The sequence below is a fragment of the Mchenga conophoros genome, linkage group LG15 (assembly GCF_057382185.1).
Source record: "Mchenga conophoros isolate Kocher_MC1m ecotype Shallow Benthic linkage group LG15, M_conophoros_male_GT1.1, whole genome shotgun sequence".
Lineage (NCBI taxonomy): Eukaryota > Metazoa > Chordata > Actinopteri > Cichliformes > Cichlidae > Mchenga > Mchenga conophoros.
The window spans coordinates 19,844,487-19,861,129 of NC_140540.1; the positions used below are offsets into that span (position 1 = coordinate 19,844,487).

At 42.5% G+C, this 16,643-nt stretch overlaps 1 protein-coding gene across 6 annotated transcripts in view; it reads left to right on the top strand.

Annotated features, from left to right (window-relative positions):
• The window catches only part of tbc1d32 (TBC1 domain family, member 32), a 183,804-nt gene that overhangs the window by 80,692 nt on the left and 86,469 nt on the right, over positions 1-16,643 (top strand). For all 6 annotated transcript variants that reach the window (XM_085246203.1, XM_085246207.1, XM_085246208.1 and 3 more), the window contains exons 32-33: positions 4,395-4,535; positions 10,128-10,316. In XM_085246203.1, the coding sequence (XP_085102329.1) occupies positions 4,395-4,535; positions 10,128-10,316 (330 nt within the window). The remainder of the gene's footprint in view (positions 1-4,394; positions 4,536-10,127; positions 10,317-16,643) is intronic.

Sequence of the window (16,643 nt, forward strand, 5' to 3'; positions counted from 1 at the left end):
CGAACTGGGCAGGGAGCTGAGCCGCTAACCGGGCAGGGAGCTGAAGTGGACATGGAGGTGTTTGTGTCAGGGCCTGCACAAGTGGCTGAGCAAACATCAGAGCGGGATGCCGACTTGGAAGCTGAGCAGGTAGCCGGGCTGAAGCCTGTGGCGAAACAGACCGCTGGGACATAACTCCACGCTCTGAGAGGGCAGGTGAAGAACTGTCCTTAGCACCCGCAATCTTCAAACAGGGGTCAAGAAAGTGAACGCTTTTAATGTTCACAGTACCGGCGTTAGACTCTGAGAACACGATGTCTCCTGAGTCAACAGTCTTAGAATCTTTAAACTCAGAGTTCATTGTCTCCGGCTTGATGTGAGAAAACTTGGTCACATGGACGACATTCACATGGCTGCTAGTGGAAATATTGCCTAGGGGTACGTTTCCAGTGTCAAGATCAGTAACACATACAATGTTATTCGTCATGTCACAGAAAACCAAAGTAGACTGCACTTCAATCTCAGCTTTGGGAACATTAGCTTCATGGGGTGTGGCTGAGGGAGCAACACCTGAAACAGAACCTTGTCCTTTTAAGCCATTAACGTGGCTTCTGCTGCCCTTGGCTGCCCTCACTGTGGAGCTAAACACAGTTTCTTCTGACTCATAACATGACTTCGACAGAGTGTCGCTCAGGGAAAAAGTCAGGTCAGCTAACACAGTTTGCTCATCTCCCACAGCATCCAGAACACAGTCCAGGTTATCCATAGACCCTCTAGCATGAGTCATGACTGTCTCAGGCCGAGCATGTTCAGACACACAATACACCTTCTTGGCTAACGTGCCCATGTACTCACTGTTTATCAGTTCGCCACCTGGTCTCAGGTCCTGGACTGAATTATTCCTGGCAGAGGTGGAAACAGGTGCCCTGCCCTCACGGAATGGAGGTGGGTTAATTACTGGGTCTAAGTTCCCATGCCTAGAATTCACAGTGACGTCCTCACCAACTAGAGTGGGTTCATGGTCACAATTCTCAGACGCATTCAACTGGGAGTCAAAAGGCTCAGTTATATAAGCCACACAGGAAACAGTCTCTGGTTTCTCTAAATCATTAACATGGTATCGAATTTCCTTATCTGCTCCCTCAGAACAGGTAGACACAGCCCTGCCATCCTCGCTACATGACACTGGCAGGGTTTCTGTTGGCGCTTTTACGGCCACATGAAGAGCTTCTACATCAAAATTCCTGGAAACCCCACTTAATGGTTCACGCTCAGTGTTGCTCACATTTCCAGCAACAAGAATGCCCCCAGACTCATCATCAGTGATTGAGTGGTGGTTAACACAGGTCACACATGGAAACGCTAAACATTCATGTTGAGACACTCTACAACCCTTGGGGGGCCTCTCTAGCTGTTTAATTTCAGTCTTGCTGCTCGTAGTGTTACTATCAGCTGGTCCATTTACAGTCTCTTTAGTCTTGGCCGGTAAAACAGATATTTGCACGGACTCTGGCTCTTTGATACGATCGCCTCTCTTATGGCTGAGCCCGCAAGGCAGCAGTTCAGTAGTGGGCATAATCTCGCCCATGGAAAAGACACGTGGAGCAAAAGCACAGTCACTCACCTCCATGTCGGAAGGGGCACGAGATGAAACGAGACCCTCCCCAACCTCCAGCTGCCGAGCGGCGCCACGGTGACGTCGCCGTCGCCTCTTCCCTGAAGGCGACGCGGTGACGGAAGCTCCGGTTGCAGGGGAAGTGAAAGGGGGCAGGGCCCTGGCAGCTCCGCGGGCCCCCAAGAGCCAGGCGCGTTCCCCGAAAGACTTGCTCATAGTCGGGGGTCAGCCACGGCTTCCACCGGAGCTTCTCCTCCAGCTCCGCGAGAACCACCTGCTCCCGTTCAGCAATGTCCTGGGCAGTGATTTGTGGGGACATCTCCTCAGAGCCGAAAATCACTGCTGACGCGGACTCGGAGGCGACTTCGGCCAGCGGTTCCAGCCCAGGCGACTGCTCTGACGACACCCCGGACTCTGGCTGCGCTGACGTGCGGCGGCGACGAGGGCGCCGCTTCCTCCTAGCAACGGCTGTTGACACAACATTGATAGCCGTGACGGCTGGCTCCTCGTCCTCCGACCACATCCGTGCCAGAAAGGAGGCTGGAGAAGCGAAGTCCGAACGAAACGGCGAGGGTGAGCGGCTCGTGTACGAAGGAATGGATGGTAGCGACCCCAGGTTGCGCCCGAGTCTCAGTGAGCCAACCTTAATCACCCCGGAGCCGCAAGATGGTGGAGGCGGTGATGGGGAAGTTGCGTGACAGCGGAACGGTGGTGACGCAGCCCGTGCGCTGGGCGCCTGCTCCTGAGGATGGGGTTGGAGGATGGTGCGGAGGTAATCAGAAATCAGGGGGGGTAGCGCCTCCCATAGCCAGGGGAACACGGTTACGCTCACCCGCAATGGGTGAAGCAACTCCTCCGTATCCTCCTCCCCGGAACGCTGCATCCACTGACAGCATAGCGCTTCCACTGCCTGAACGACCTCCCTTCTCTGTGTCGCTGGGTCCATACTGGTCGCGTCGTACTGTCACGGGCCACCGGGGCAGACCGTGTGGAGTGAGTGGAGGACCCAAGAGCAAACAGAGGTGAGGACACAAAAACCGGACTTAACAGAAGGCGAGCCTTTATTTAGGGCCGAAAACTTAAGGAGCAAGGCAGCAAAGCAACTGAGGGAAAACCTGAACATAGACTGGGAAAACTATGGCTAAACAAAGTACAAACTAGGACTAGTTAAGGCTGGGAAACTATGACAAGGGGTAGGGGAGATAACACAGACGACGCGACACAGACTGTAAGAAACACAGAGACTAAATACACATGAGGGATGATCAGGGGAAGTGGCCACACATGGGAACGCAGCTGACACACATGAACTTAACGACAGGACAGGAGGAGTGAGCTGAATACACAGACAGTGAATGCAGGCCTTCAAAGTAAAACAGGAAACATGAGACATGAACCGGGGAGACGTAGTACAGGGGGAGGTGACATAACTGACAGCATGAACTTGACAGTACAAGACACACAGACATAAACACATGAAGGGCAAGGGAGACGTAATGCAAGGGTGACATAATTACAAAAAGGGCTGGACTACCTTAAAGAACCTAAGCAAACAATAAACATCAAAATAGGTTAAGCATAACACACTGGGTCACACGACCCAGGACCATGACAAACTCTTTTTTTGTTGTTCTTTTATTCCCTCAGCAACCCCTGCATCTGGGCATTCATTTGTCTGTGGCTTAATTGGGTGACCCGTATGCTAAAAGGCTACTTTAGGTTGCCTTTGAGCCTGGGTTCAGTTCTGTCCAAGGCCATTTCCTGCTTTCGGTCCCTTCGTTCCTGCCTGTGCTGTTATCTTATCATAAAAATAATACAGGACCAAAATAAATCTTTGGGGAAAAAAACCTCCTACAGAAGTGAAGTTCAAACATTACAGAATCATATTTTTGTCTACAGTGATCCCTGTGGTGAATTTCCATCTAAAACATTGTCATGTGTGGCTTTACTGGACATAGTACTCCATGCTGTCCCTGCCCCTCAGTCCTAGTACTCTGGATGAGCTGTGTACAAGACACTGCTCCTTCAAATTTCAAACAGCTTGAAAGGCTGTCTCTGTGTTGTCCTCATTTAATACCAACAACAAAAGAAAAAACAAACTTGAAAATGAAAACACGAACAAAAGGAGATAAATCATCTTTTTCATGACTTTCAGGTTTAGGCTGCGAGACAGCAGGAAAGAAAAACAGGAAAACAGGATATGAAATAAAAAGCTTGTGTAAATATAATTGAGGGAAAGAGTTCAGCTGAGGGGAAGAAGTTTACAATGAAGTCTAGTTTCAATCATTCAAAATTGCGGAGGAGAGCTGAGGTGCTGAGATTAACTTTGCTATCATTATACCAGCCTCTATCATCTCATCGTCTGTCGTCAAAGTCAATTACGGCACAATGGGATTAGACCGAACGTGTTTTTTTGCTCTCAGTGCATTTGATGTAGATACAACTGCTGAATATCTCACGCAGCGGTTGGCCTTCACAAAGTGGTCGATTTCATCGATATCACGGAAATTTAAAAGGGCACAAATAACTAAGAGGCAGAGACAAATGGAGGAAATGTGGGCATGAATGCACACTGTTAACACGCACACCGGCACATGGCTGTGCACACTGCATGCTGTTTCTGATTGTTAAGAAGACTTTTTCCGCATAGCAGCATTGAATACAAAAATTAGAGCTTGCAAATACTGTTTTTGCTTTTTTTTATATATATATATTTCTCAGTTGTGTAAGTATGATCTAACATTATTTCAAAATCATTACCAAGAAAAGTCATGACATCAAGATGTTTTTGTTGTGGCAGATCCATTTTTCTAAGGAAGTGGCTGAATCAGGAATCCCTCCTGTCTACTGGTGCACAGCTCACTACGTGGAGATGCTGCTGAAAGCTGAAGTTCCTCTAGTCCACTCTGCCTTCAAGATGTCTGGTTTCACCCCATCACAGGTATTATCTGTAACACTGGCTACATTAACAAATTTCAAAATTCCCAGTTTGATCCAGCACATTTGTAAATCAGCATGTTTTCAGTTTCTTGATTTTAATTTTTATTAAAACTAAATGTCATAGTTTTATGACATTTAGCAAATTCACACATAATACCTGATTAAAATTTGTCCAATTTCCCCATAAAGATAATCTCCTTGTGCACCTTATTATTTTTAGAGTGATATAAAAGTAGAGTGCCATAGGATCACAAGCAGAATTGCTCCTCATAGAGGTAGAAAGGGACATTTATCTACTATTTATCTGCCATCTACAGATTTCACTATTGGCTTACTCTGCAGGCTTATGTCTGCCAATTCTGCTTTAGGGCCTTCAGAGCCTCTGAAACACACAAACCAGACTGGTCATTAACCAGAATGACTTTGCAAACTTTGCAGCTTAAAGGTTTAACTGATATATTTGAGGGGAAAACTAAAACCATTGCTAGTATAATTTCAGTCTTTTGTTTTAAAACACAATGCATATGTAATGTTTCAGTGGCAAAAAAAGATCAGTTTCCACTGGATTCTAAATATGACAGCTCAATCATTGTTGGTGAAGCATGAATTTTAAATTATGCTCTCTACTCATTTTCTGCTGTATTATGGGTAAATGTTAAAGATTAAATATTCTTAAACTAGGAACAAAATCTTGCACACTCTCCCTGTGACTTGCTCTCACTTTATTAACAGTATTATGCATTCTGCTAAGACCTGAAGTCCATATAATTTAAATGTACTGTAGCAGTGGCATGTTTAGCATTCCAAAACTAGCTTAGGTGTTTATTGTGTTCACCTCTGTTGATTTTTATTCTGTCCCCTAACAGCTATTTAACTGTATTAGTTTTTACAGTCTGAGCTGTGCACTGCACACTTGCGTGGTTTCCTATCAAGCAAACCTGTTGGGAAGGAAAAAAATATGTAACTATCAAAAATCCACAATGATATCAGATACACACTGCGAATTGTCAAGGTCATACAAACCCAACGAACACAACTGATTTCTGTCATAAAATTCAAGCAGCAAAGTAGAGAAGGTTTGCTTAAAAACTGCTGCTGAAACCAAACACACTATGTAACCAACTGAAGTGATAATGTGAACACAGACTCACATCATTAGGAGTCACAGAAAGTTAAAGTCAGGCTAATGAAGTCTGTGAAGATAATATTTACTTGGCTGCAGTCTTTTAGTTTTCAAATAAGGAATAGTTTGGTATCTTGGAGTAATAACCTTGGTTTTCTTAGATCAACAAAGGATAATCATGAATATTAATGGAAGGAATAAAAGAAACTGAATTTGGAACAGAAATGTTCAGTTTCAGCTAGACTGCAACTATCTACAGCAAGACAGACAACAGTCTGTTAAGTTTTTTGGATGCTGTATATATTTAATAAATCAGGTTGCAAAACCTTTCATAACCATACTTGTTCTTGCCCTGTAATTGACCTCCTTTTTCATTTTGCTTTGACTTAAGTCGAATTTAAAATACCACAATACAGCTTTGACATTGAAACCTTTTCCCTTTGTTTTTAAATACCAGAGCAGTTGAAAAGTTAGAACTCTTCTCCTCCATGCTTCTTTTCTCTAACGCAAACAACGAGGTACGAAAAGCATTTTCACCTTGAACGCTCTCATGTTTGATCTCGTCTTCCGCGTGTCTCCAGTTGACAGTGAAGGCTCACACAATGAACGCGTGCTTATAAAAGTCGCCACATTTGCATCAAAGATCTGAACCCGTCGTCTCCGGGGTGGAGTAATGCGTTAACATTCAGCTGGTCTCTTTGCTGTTCAAGGCAATAATGGGCTCCTGTTCTTCAGTGAAAAATGGAAAACTCTATTTCAAAAGTTTGAACTTTAAAATCCTGACAAAGCAGCAGTGGCAAATGAAGCATTAAAAGCCTCTGACGATCATACAGTAAAGGGTGTATTCAAATGTCTGTGTGTGAACGTGGACACAGAAGTCATTCAAAATCCATCTGCAGAAGGTTTTAACGTTTGAATCGGGAGTGTTTGTGACAGGTATCATGAAACAAAGCATTAGTAAGTGTCTTCAATTTTAAAAATGAAAAATAAAAAACATCTTCTAAGGTCATTCTGCAGAGTGAAAATCATGTGCAGCAAAACTACAGAAAGTTGTGACATGAATCTGAAGCTCTCCTCAGTTTCACAGAACTTTATAACTATAAGGCAGAAAACAGGCACAGTTATCCACACCCTGGTGAACAGAATGGCGCTTGCTCCTCCAGGTATCACCTCTGGAGTTAGTTGACACCCAAAAATTGAGCTAAAGGTAGAATTATTCCCCAAACACTTACAGAAACATGACCCCAAATACTTAACAATGTTTTCCCATAAAGGCTAGAGGTTTTAGAAGACAAGTTAGCTGAAACACTCCACTGTAGATGGAGTGCAGAAAAAAGAAGCCATAAACACAACATTGACATAAAATGTTAGGTGAATGTAAGACACAGAGCCGGATTAATTGGATCACATTCCTGTTTCCCTCAAGAATTTGAAGTAGTTGTTCTCATCTCTCTGTTTCTCGGTTTTGGTATCTACCAGTTTGCGAGGCGGATACAATGTTGACATTTTACCTGCTACTTTAAAAATCTCGTTGTAACAATAAAATTAAACAACAAATTCATGAAAACTCATTCAGAGCAGTGATGTTAAGGGCATTCAAACCAAAACATTGATCCTAAAGATGGTAAAACAGAATTGCAACACTATTCAAGGTCTTCTGTGCATCACTGAATGGAGACCCCTGTTAGCAGATATTTGCAATGCTTACTTTTGGTTGGGGTGTTTCTGACTCTGTGGCCTCACTTGTAGTTGTCAGTTCAGATATTTGGGAGAAGAAAGGTTAAAATAAATGAATAAATAAATAGATTTACATTCACCTTATGCTCTCGAGTTTGGGCTAAAAGGAAATAAGATGCACTTGGAAAACCTTGGATAGATTTACAGTCGCAGTAAAAACACTGTATTTGTCTGTTTACTTGTTTTCCACAAGAGTGTGTAAGGGCAGCATGGAGCCAATCATTCCCTGTTGTTATTACAACACACAAATTAGAGTGTCAGTGTTTTGATTAGAGTTTAGTGGAGGAGGGAACAATTGTAATCTGGTTTATGGGGCATAGGTTATGCATTTCTATACGCTTGAGCAGAGTTATGTTGTTTGTGAACATAGTGGCTAATTATTGCACAGTTTGTGAAACTGGATACACAGTGAGGATGTCTAGTTCAGTAAGGCTAAAGGCTGCTAACAATATCCCAGTTGTATTCAAGCACAGCAGAGCTGAGATTAAGGTTTATGAGTTGAGGATATGTAAAGTCATGTGGACTCTTTGTAGTCATGTGAAAAACTAACTACACCCCATGATTCAGTAGCTTGCAGAACCACCTTTACTAGCAAAGACCTGAAGGAATCCTGACTTTACATCATTGCAGAGGTATATTGTCATGCTCAGGATTTGCAGGCATAAAGTTTAATATTCTTCAAGTTAACTGAGGCCTGCAAAGTCAGTTTCTTTTTTTGCATTGCATGAGCATTGCACTAATTGCATGGGTGAATTTGCTCGAACATCTAATCCTGGGAAAAATAGCAATTGTTTTACCTGTTTTCCCACTTGAATTTTAAAAAATTAGCAAAAACTACCAGACAGGCCCGTTATTAGTGATTAGGTAATAATGAAAATAATAATTATTATTTGCTTTTTTTTTTCCCTACATGGTTCTGCAATTTGATTTTTAATATAAATCCAGTGCACTGCTCTTCTTTACAGTTGTGTGTCTTTGCTTCATCCAAAAAGCTCAAATGATGATAGACAGATGATAGACAGTGAGCAAGTACTGACTGGAACAGAGGTGCTATTTGTTTAATTTCTTACATTTTCTGTGTCTGGGGGTTTATCCCATGTCAACACATCTGTGGCTACTTTCCAAGTTCTCCTATGGTGGGGAAAAGCTTTTTTAATTTTCAGTTGAATTACACTTAAATTTCCCAATTCCTTTTTTTCCTCTTTTTAAATAGATGCATGATTTGTTTTCCCTCAAAACTGACAAAAATAGTGATTAGCATAATTGAGTAACCGCTATTCCATAATGCCTCAGTTTTTCAATCTTAGTAGTTATAATGTTGAATGGAGCCTATCCCAGAGCGGTGAGAGGAGGGGTACACCCTGGATAGGTTGCCAGTCTGTCACAGGGCTAACACAGACAACCATTTGCACTCACATTCAATCAGCACAGATGGGCCCTGGACAAATGCTGGATTCGTACCCAGAACCTTCTTGCTGTGAAGCAACAATGCTAACCACAGCACCACCGTGCTGCTGTTGTTCAGTATATATTTACTGAATTTAGGGACTCTGTTAAGATTTGGAAAAATACACTGCTGTAAATATATCTAACTTTTTAAAATTAACATTCGGCCTATGTCATCAGTTGGTAAACACGCTCTTTTCTAAAGATGATGTAGAACTCTGTGTTCTTTTCACTGAGATCAGGTGGGAATCCCATCATGAACCACTGCATTAAGGTCACTAATTTTAACTCAGTCATCAACTGGAGAAGTAAACATTAGCATGCATCTCCATGTCTCTTTGTCCCATAATGCAACCTCAGTATTAATGTCTGCAGAGAGTTTGTGAATATTTTTTCACTCTCAAAGTAAACATGTTTCCTGGAAGACTCAGAAAGCTGAGCAAATGAAATACATTTAGACACTTGCACAAGAAATGTAAACTCATTGTCCATAAACCCAACCATGCAAATGTGTATTTTAAGAGATTATCAACCTTTTTTTTTTCACTTTGTGTGTAAATAGAAATTTAAACAGGTTTTCAGCTTTATAGTAAATGTAGTAGAAGCTGTTGTTTATTAGACATGGATGTGCTGAATTGCCTAGCACAAGTGCCTTTTTGTAGTTATTGAGCTACATCTTGTATCCATGTGTTTATATTAACATACCTTTTGTTTCATTGCAAGGCAAAAAGAGAGAAATAACCTGCAATACGAACAAAGACTAGTTAGTTCCCAATGATGATATTCAGATCTCACAAACGCACATATATAGTATGAAACAGATAACTTTAGATAATTGTAGTAGATGGGTGCCATTTCAGATAAACATGACTTAATATTTATCATTTGTGCTTCCATGGTTTTGTAACTACATGTAAATATTTTTCTGTGTTTGCTTATCATTTATGTTCTCCTTATTTACATTTAATTGTCTGGTGGATTTATACCAGTTTAATTAAATGCTTGAACAAGCTCGGTTCAGAAACGAGATACTGTGCAAAGTTATGTGTTAAGTTGGTTTGTTTTTAAATATTTGATCGACAAAACTAATTAAAGAAAAGCTGAAAAGATATTAAGGATGAGATGTCTGAGTAACATATTTCTTTTTTTATGTAGTTACAATAGCTGCCAAACTCATAGTTTGCTGTTGTTGTAGAGCAGAACACTTTTAATTACATGTGGGGTTCGCGATTTGTCAGCTTGAAATCCTAATAACGTTTGTTTTTTCTCTTTTTTTTCCCACTACAGATGTGCCTCCATTGGCTGACTCAGTGTTTCTGGAACTACCTGGACTGGACAGAGATCTGCCACTATATTTGCACCTGTGTGGTGATGGGTCCTGACTACCAGGTTTACATGTGTGTGGCCATATTTAAGCACTTGCAACCAGACATCCTGCAGCACACACAGTCCCAGGAGCTACAGATCTTCCTCAAAGTAAGATGGAGTCAGAACTACAATATACATGCAATATTTTACTAACAGAACATACTCAGATTCACCTTAAATCTCTATGGTAGCCTTGTTAATTACTATATGTAGGTATGTCAAAGAGGAACAAGTATCCAGTTTTCTGTAGTTTTCCCTCAAAAATCTGTGTTCTGTGAAACCTCGAACACCTCTGCAGGTAAATACACTTACCTGCTACTTTGTTCCATCGAATCAGAATCAGAATCAGAATCAGAATACTTTATTGATCCCTGGGGGAAATTATTTTTTGTTACAGTGCTCCATTTTAAACCAACATTAAGACAAGACAGACAATACGCTAACTAAGAATAGTACAATATATACATATATATACATACATACATACATAAGTCACTTATAAATAAATATTTGGAAAAGAAACATGTGTAGTTGTAGCAGCAAACAGTGTGTTAAGTGGATGCGTTGTACAGGGAGATGGCCACAGGCAGGAATGATTTCCTGTGTCGTTCAGTGGTGCTTTTCGGTAATCTCAGTCTCTCACTGAACGAGCTCCTGTGACTGACCAACATGTCATGGAGTGGGTGGGAGGTGTTATCCAACATTGTCTTTATCTTGGACAGCATCCGCCTCTCCGACACCACCTTGAGGGAGTCCAGCTCCATCCCCACAACATTGCTGGCCTTACGGATCAGTTTATTAAGTCTGTTGGCATCTGCGACCCTCAGCCTGCTCCCCCAGCATGCAACAGCATAGAGGATCGCACTGGCCACCACAGACTCATAGAAAATCCTCAGCATTTTCTGGCAGATGTTGAAGGACCTCAGTCGCCTCAAAAAATAGAGACGACTCTGGCCCTTCCTGTAAAGTGCTGTGGTGTTTTTAGCCCAGTCCAGTTTATTGTCAATGTGTACTCCAAGGTATTTATAGTCCTCCACAATGTCAACACTGACCCCCTGGATTGAAACAGGGGTCAAGTGTTTCCTGGTCTTCCTGAAGTCCACGATCAGTTCCTTGGTCTTTGCCACGTTGAGCTGCAGATGATTCTGCTCACACCACGTGACAAAGGAGTCGACCACAGCCCGGTACTCTGTCTCATCATCCCTGCTGATGCATCCAACCACCGCAGAGTCATCAGAAAACTTCTGAAGATGGCAGGTCTCTGTGCAGTGGCTGAAGTCTGTGGTGTAGAGGGTGAAGAGGAAGGGGGAGAGGACAGTCCCCTGTGGTGCCCCTGTGTTGCTAATCACCTTGTCAGACACACACTGTGGGAGACGTACATATTGTGGTCTTCCTGTCAGGTAATCAACAATCCAGGACACCAGAGAAGCATCCACCTGCATCGCTGCTAACTTATCACCCAGGAGGGTCGGCCTGATGGTGTTGAAAGCACTGGAAAAGTCAAAAAACATGACCCTCACAGTGCTCGCCGGCTGGTCCAGATGGGTGTAGACACGATTGAGCAGGTAGATGATGGCGTCCTCTGTTCCGAGACGAGGCTGATAAGCAAACTGAAGGGGATCCAGATGTGGTCTTACTATGGGTCGCAGCTGGTCCAGGATGAGCCTTTCCAGGGTCTTCATGATGTGGGAGGTCAGTGCCACGGGCCTGTAATCCTGGGGGCCACTGGGACGAGGCGTCTTTGGTACAGGGACGAGGCATGATGTCTTCCACATCACCGGGACCCTCTGCAGACTCAGACTCAGCATAAACAGTTTATGAAAGACTCCACACAGCTGGGGGGCACAGGCCTTGAGGACAAGGGGACTCACTCCGTCTGGTCCAGCAGACTTGCCTGAGTGAAGTCTCCTCATTTGCATCTCAACCTGGTATTGAGTGAAGGTGATGGGTGGGGGAGGGGTGTCAGGAATCTCACAGGAGGCAACATGTGAAGAGAGAGGCTGGCACAGTGGTGTGGCTCTGGATTCCAGGCTGACTGCAGGTGAGGTTGTGGGGGTGGGAGCAGATCAGAAAAATCAAGTACATTTGAATTCATGTAGGAAGTTCTTTCGGGCGATCGTGGCTCAAGAGTTGGGAGTTCGCCTTGTAATCGGAAGGTTGCCGGTTCGAGCCCCGGCTCCAACAGTCTCGGTCGTTGTGTCCTTGGGCAAGACACTTCACCCGCTGCCTACTGGTGGTGGTCAGAGGGCCCGGTGGCGCCAGTGTCCGACAGCCTCGCCTCTGTCAGTGCGCCCCACGGTGGCTGTGGCTACAATGTAGCTTGCCATCACCAGTGTGTGAATGTGTGTGTGAATGACTGGATATGTAAAGCGCTTTGGGGTCCTTAGGGACTAGTAAAGCGCTATATAAATACAGGCCATTTACCATTTACCATTTTTTGCTTTGATAAAGACTTTCTTTTCACTTTCGGTATTCTCTCACTCTGCTTCATATGTATATTAATATTTATAAAAAATGATCTTGGTCTTGTGTTTCTTAGCTTAAACACTTTGATTCTTGTTGGTCTCTTTCACTAGTATTGGTTTATTTGTAGCAGTTTGAGGGCCAAATTCTTCTTCCAAAACTTAATGATGAGATGTGTTTGCTATTTGAACTCTGGGAATCATTGATGTGGGCTCTAATCTGATGTGCTGTTAATTGGCGATTTCTGAGGTTGGGTAACTCTAATGAACTGATGCTCTGCAGTAGAGTGAACTCTTGGCCTTACTTTCCTAGGAACGTTCCTCGCGAGAGATTCATCACAGTGTTTGATGATTCTTGAGACTGCAGAGACTTTAAACACATTATTGAAAACTATTTGAGGTAAAGAAGGTTTTTAAGAATGCAAAGTTATCTTTTCACTTTTTTCAGCAAACATAATAAAGAGCTTTGACAGGTCCCTGGTTTGTTTTTGTAATCATACCATTAGATCTGTGGCCATATGTCTCAGGTGAAGAGAAGAGCAGAGCTGCTAATCCCCTGGTGGTAGGGAAGGTTGCTAGACAGGCTTCGAGTATCCAAATATGTAGTGAGATTGCATTTGGAATGACCTCCACAGGCCCCAGTCTGCAAAGATCTTTAATGTCCACCCCCAACAGAGCTGGGCTCATCAAGTCCAACATTAAGTCACAGACTTCAGCACTTGGTTTCCATGGCAAAGTCTATGTCCGGGTTATGGACAGATGATTCCACCCATCAGTCAAACTTCAGATCCAGGAGGAAGAACGCTGTGGGCAATTTGGGATCTATAGCTCGCTGTGGTCCCTCCAGTGCCGTAGTGAGCGCTTTGTTCGTATTTCCATCAGTAAATCAGACCCATTCCAGACCTTTGGGAATTAGGCAACTCTGCCGGGGCTGACCAGTGATGGATCCACTGATGGATGGATCAATCCATTAATCGTGATTGACAGTGACAGTATAGCCTGATGTGCACTTTGCCATAAATGTAACTATACATCACAGCTAACCATGCCACACCACCTTTGACTGGAAGATATTGATTTTTGTAAAGGTAATGCTTCTTTGAAAGAAACTGCAATATATAATGAGGCGCAAATGTATCTGGCTTGCCCCTAATTCATACCGAATAGGCAGTACTGCCAGCATAGCAACATGCCGTTTTCTCATTTTCGTAACTCTACCCAATCCGGTCTTTACTTGATTGGTTCTGACATATTCTCTTTTTTTTCAGTGTTGCAACAATTTCACTAAAAGTAACTGTTGTTAAACATTTATAAACTCAAACTCCAACCCGGTCAGCTCAGTTTCATTCTCTATTGTTTGAAGTAGACATCAAACTCAACACAGTGGCATAGAAACTCCCCTACCAGCCACTGTAGACAAACATAAACTATAAATGCTTACAATGACGTCAGCCACCTGCGTAGGCTACCGCATATATTTCAACACAGGAATACAAATGTAAGTTTATACATTTGTCATTGTGAATCTGGTAAAGTGTTATAAAGGTTGTCCATCAAATGTAATCATTCATTTCCGATTCACATATAATAAATAATTCATTTAAAAAAACTTCACTTTTAGAACATGTTCACACATCCTCCCACTGTGTTGTATTTCACTGAAACAAAGTCTGTTCATTAAAATGCATTCTGCATGGTGGATTGGATGAACTTTATATTGCAGAGCTTTCACAAAAGGTCTAACGTCACGGTCTCAGAGATACTTCTAATATCCAAAGCAACATGGGCACTGACATGAAGTACTCATCGTCATTACTCATTAAGCATTTTGATCCGTCTTGTCTCTGCCTTATAGCTCTGATGTTAACACCGGCATGAGCTGCCGCTGACAGTTTTTCTGAATAAAAGATCAGTTATGGAAGCTTTATCTGAGGAAGTTCCTCTAATGAGCTGTAGCATCAGATACTGCTGCAAAAGGCGAGCTTTGAGACAGTCTGTGTGTTTGTGTCTCTGCATGTTTGTGTATGTGTGTGTGTGTAAGAGAGAAATTTACTATTCCTGTCCTGAGCTGAACTGTTAAAAGTTTTAGACATGCTGGTTTGCATCCAACGGCTTTATCTTTCTTCTTTTCCTCTGACTCTCTCTGTGGGAACAATGTAAAGGGAGTATTTCACACAGACAGATGCGGTACTAGAGGATTTTTAAAACATTCACGCACACTTGCTCTCCTCTACACTCATCCTGTCTCACTAGGGGGTGTATCTTTATTTCATCTAAATTAAAATTTGAAGAGGCAAATGACTTGTTACAAATGCTCTGTCTGGCTAGAGTTAAACTGCAGTGATGCTGAAGTGGTGAGTGGAAAAGCAGACAGAAAAAGAAAGACTGTTTGCCACTGACTCAGAGACGACATGAAACTGCCCATTCATATGTGTGGTATTTGGGGAAATATGTTTCTGCCAGCTGACATCTATTGGTGATATCAGTCTTACTTTGGTGCAGACCACAGTAGTATTTTCTTTTTTTTTTTATTGACATTTTAGAATCACTATACAATGCCATCAACTTCAGCTATCTTTCAGTACATATATTTTTTTCTTTTTTTCTATATTCAAACAACTGAAATATCCATACAATAAGAATGAAAGAAGAAGAAGAAAAGAAAAAGAAGCAAAACAGGAAACAACAAACAACATAAATAAAAAATACATAAGGAAAAAGAAAAAGGAAAAAGAAATAAATAAATAAATATAGGGAGTGTGTTTTTGTTTCCCTTAATATAACTAATATTTCCTCTAGTCTTCTAGTAGTTAACAAAGTCAAAATTATAAGCAAAAACTGGCCTGCGTTTTCTAATATAGTCCATCCATTTCTTCCATCGTGATACAAACAGGTCCCTCTTGTAGTTCACATCTGCTGTCATTTTCTCCATTCTGTAAATGTCCAATGTGATGTTCATCCACATGTTCATAGTTGGGCTCTCTGAAGAAAGCCATTTTTTTGTGATGGCTTTTTTGCCTCACAGTAGTATTTTCATGTTGCCTACTCATGAACCTGCTTCTCCTACATTTTAGGTTTCCCTCCTGTTTTATTATGCATTTGCATTTATTTTATACTGCATACAATTTCAAGACACCTGTCAATGCAAAGAGTGACAAATTGTGTCCAGGTCAGGGACAAATTGCGTCCAAAGTACATTTTTAAGTATCCCGGCTGAGATCCCAGTTAAAATAAGCTTCTCTAAAGGCTGGCTGGCTTCTCCTTCAGAGATGAGGTGAGGGTTTTGGTCATCCAGGTGGTTGGGCATCAGACTGGCATGCCTTCTAGGTGCCTCCTGGATAAGTTGTCCTACCAGTAGGAGGCCCTGGGATAACCTGGACATGTTGGAAAGATATGTCTTTCAGCTGCCCTGGGAACCCCTGAGTGTTCCCTCAGATGAGCTGGAAGAGGGGGTTGGGTAGAAGATGAGCTGGGCTTCTCTACTTAGACTGTGCACAGACAAGCGAAAAGAAGAGAGGAAATATAGATGGATGTGTTTATATGCAACCTGACAACCCAAAGCCTAAATTTCGGGGGGTGTGCAGCTGCTCTCTAGAGAGGCAGTCTGTTCAAAATACTCAAAGTAGTCCACAAATACATGCAACAGGTAATTTCAGTCCAAATCTAGAACCAAACCTCAACCACCTCTTCAATCTGTTGATTGTACATCCCATGGTACATCTGTCTCTAGCAACTCATCTTATGGGGCAATCATCCTGAAATATTCATGGTTTCCCCTCGTTTGTGCTCTGACACTCACTAATTCTCAGCTCTCATTTTCCAACCCTCAGGGTGCTAGACTTTGGGTGGAAATCTTTGTGCATTGAGAGTTGTTTTCATGTCTCGACCTCAGTGTCTGTCTCCCCCTGTGGCCAGGTTATCATTCCAACCAGTAGGGCTTATGTTTTATTCATACAGTTAGAATAGAATAGAA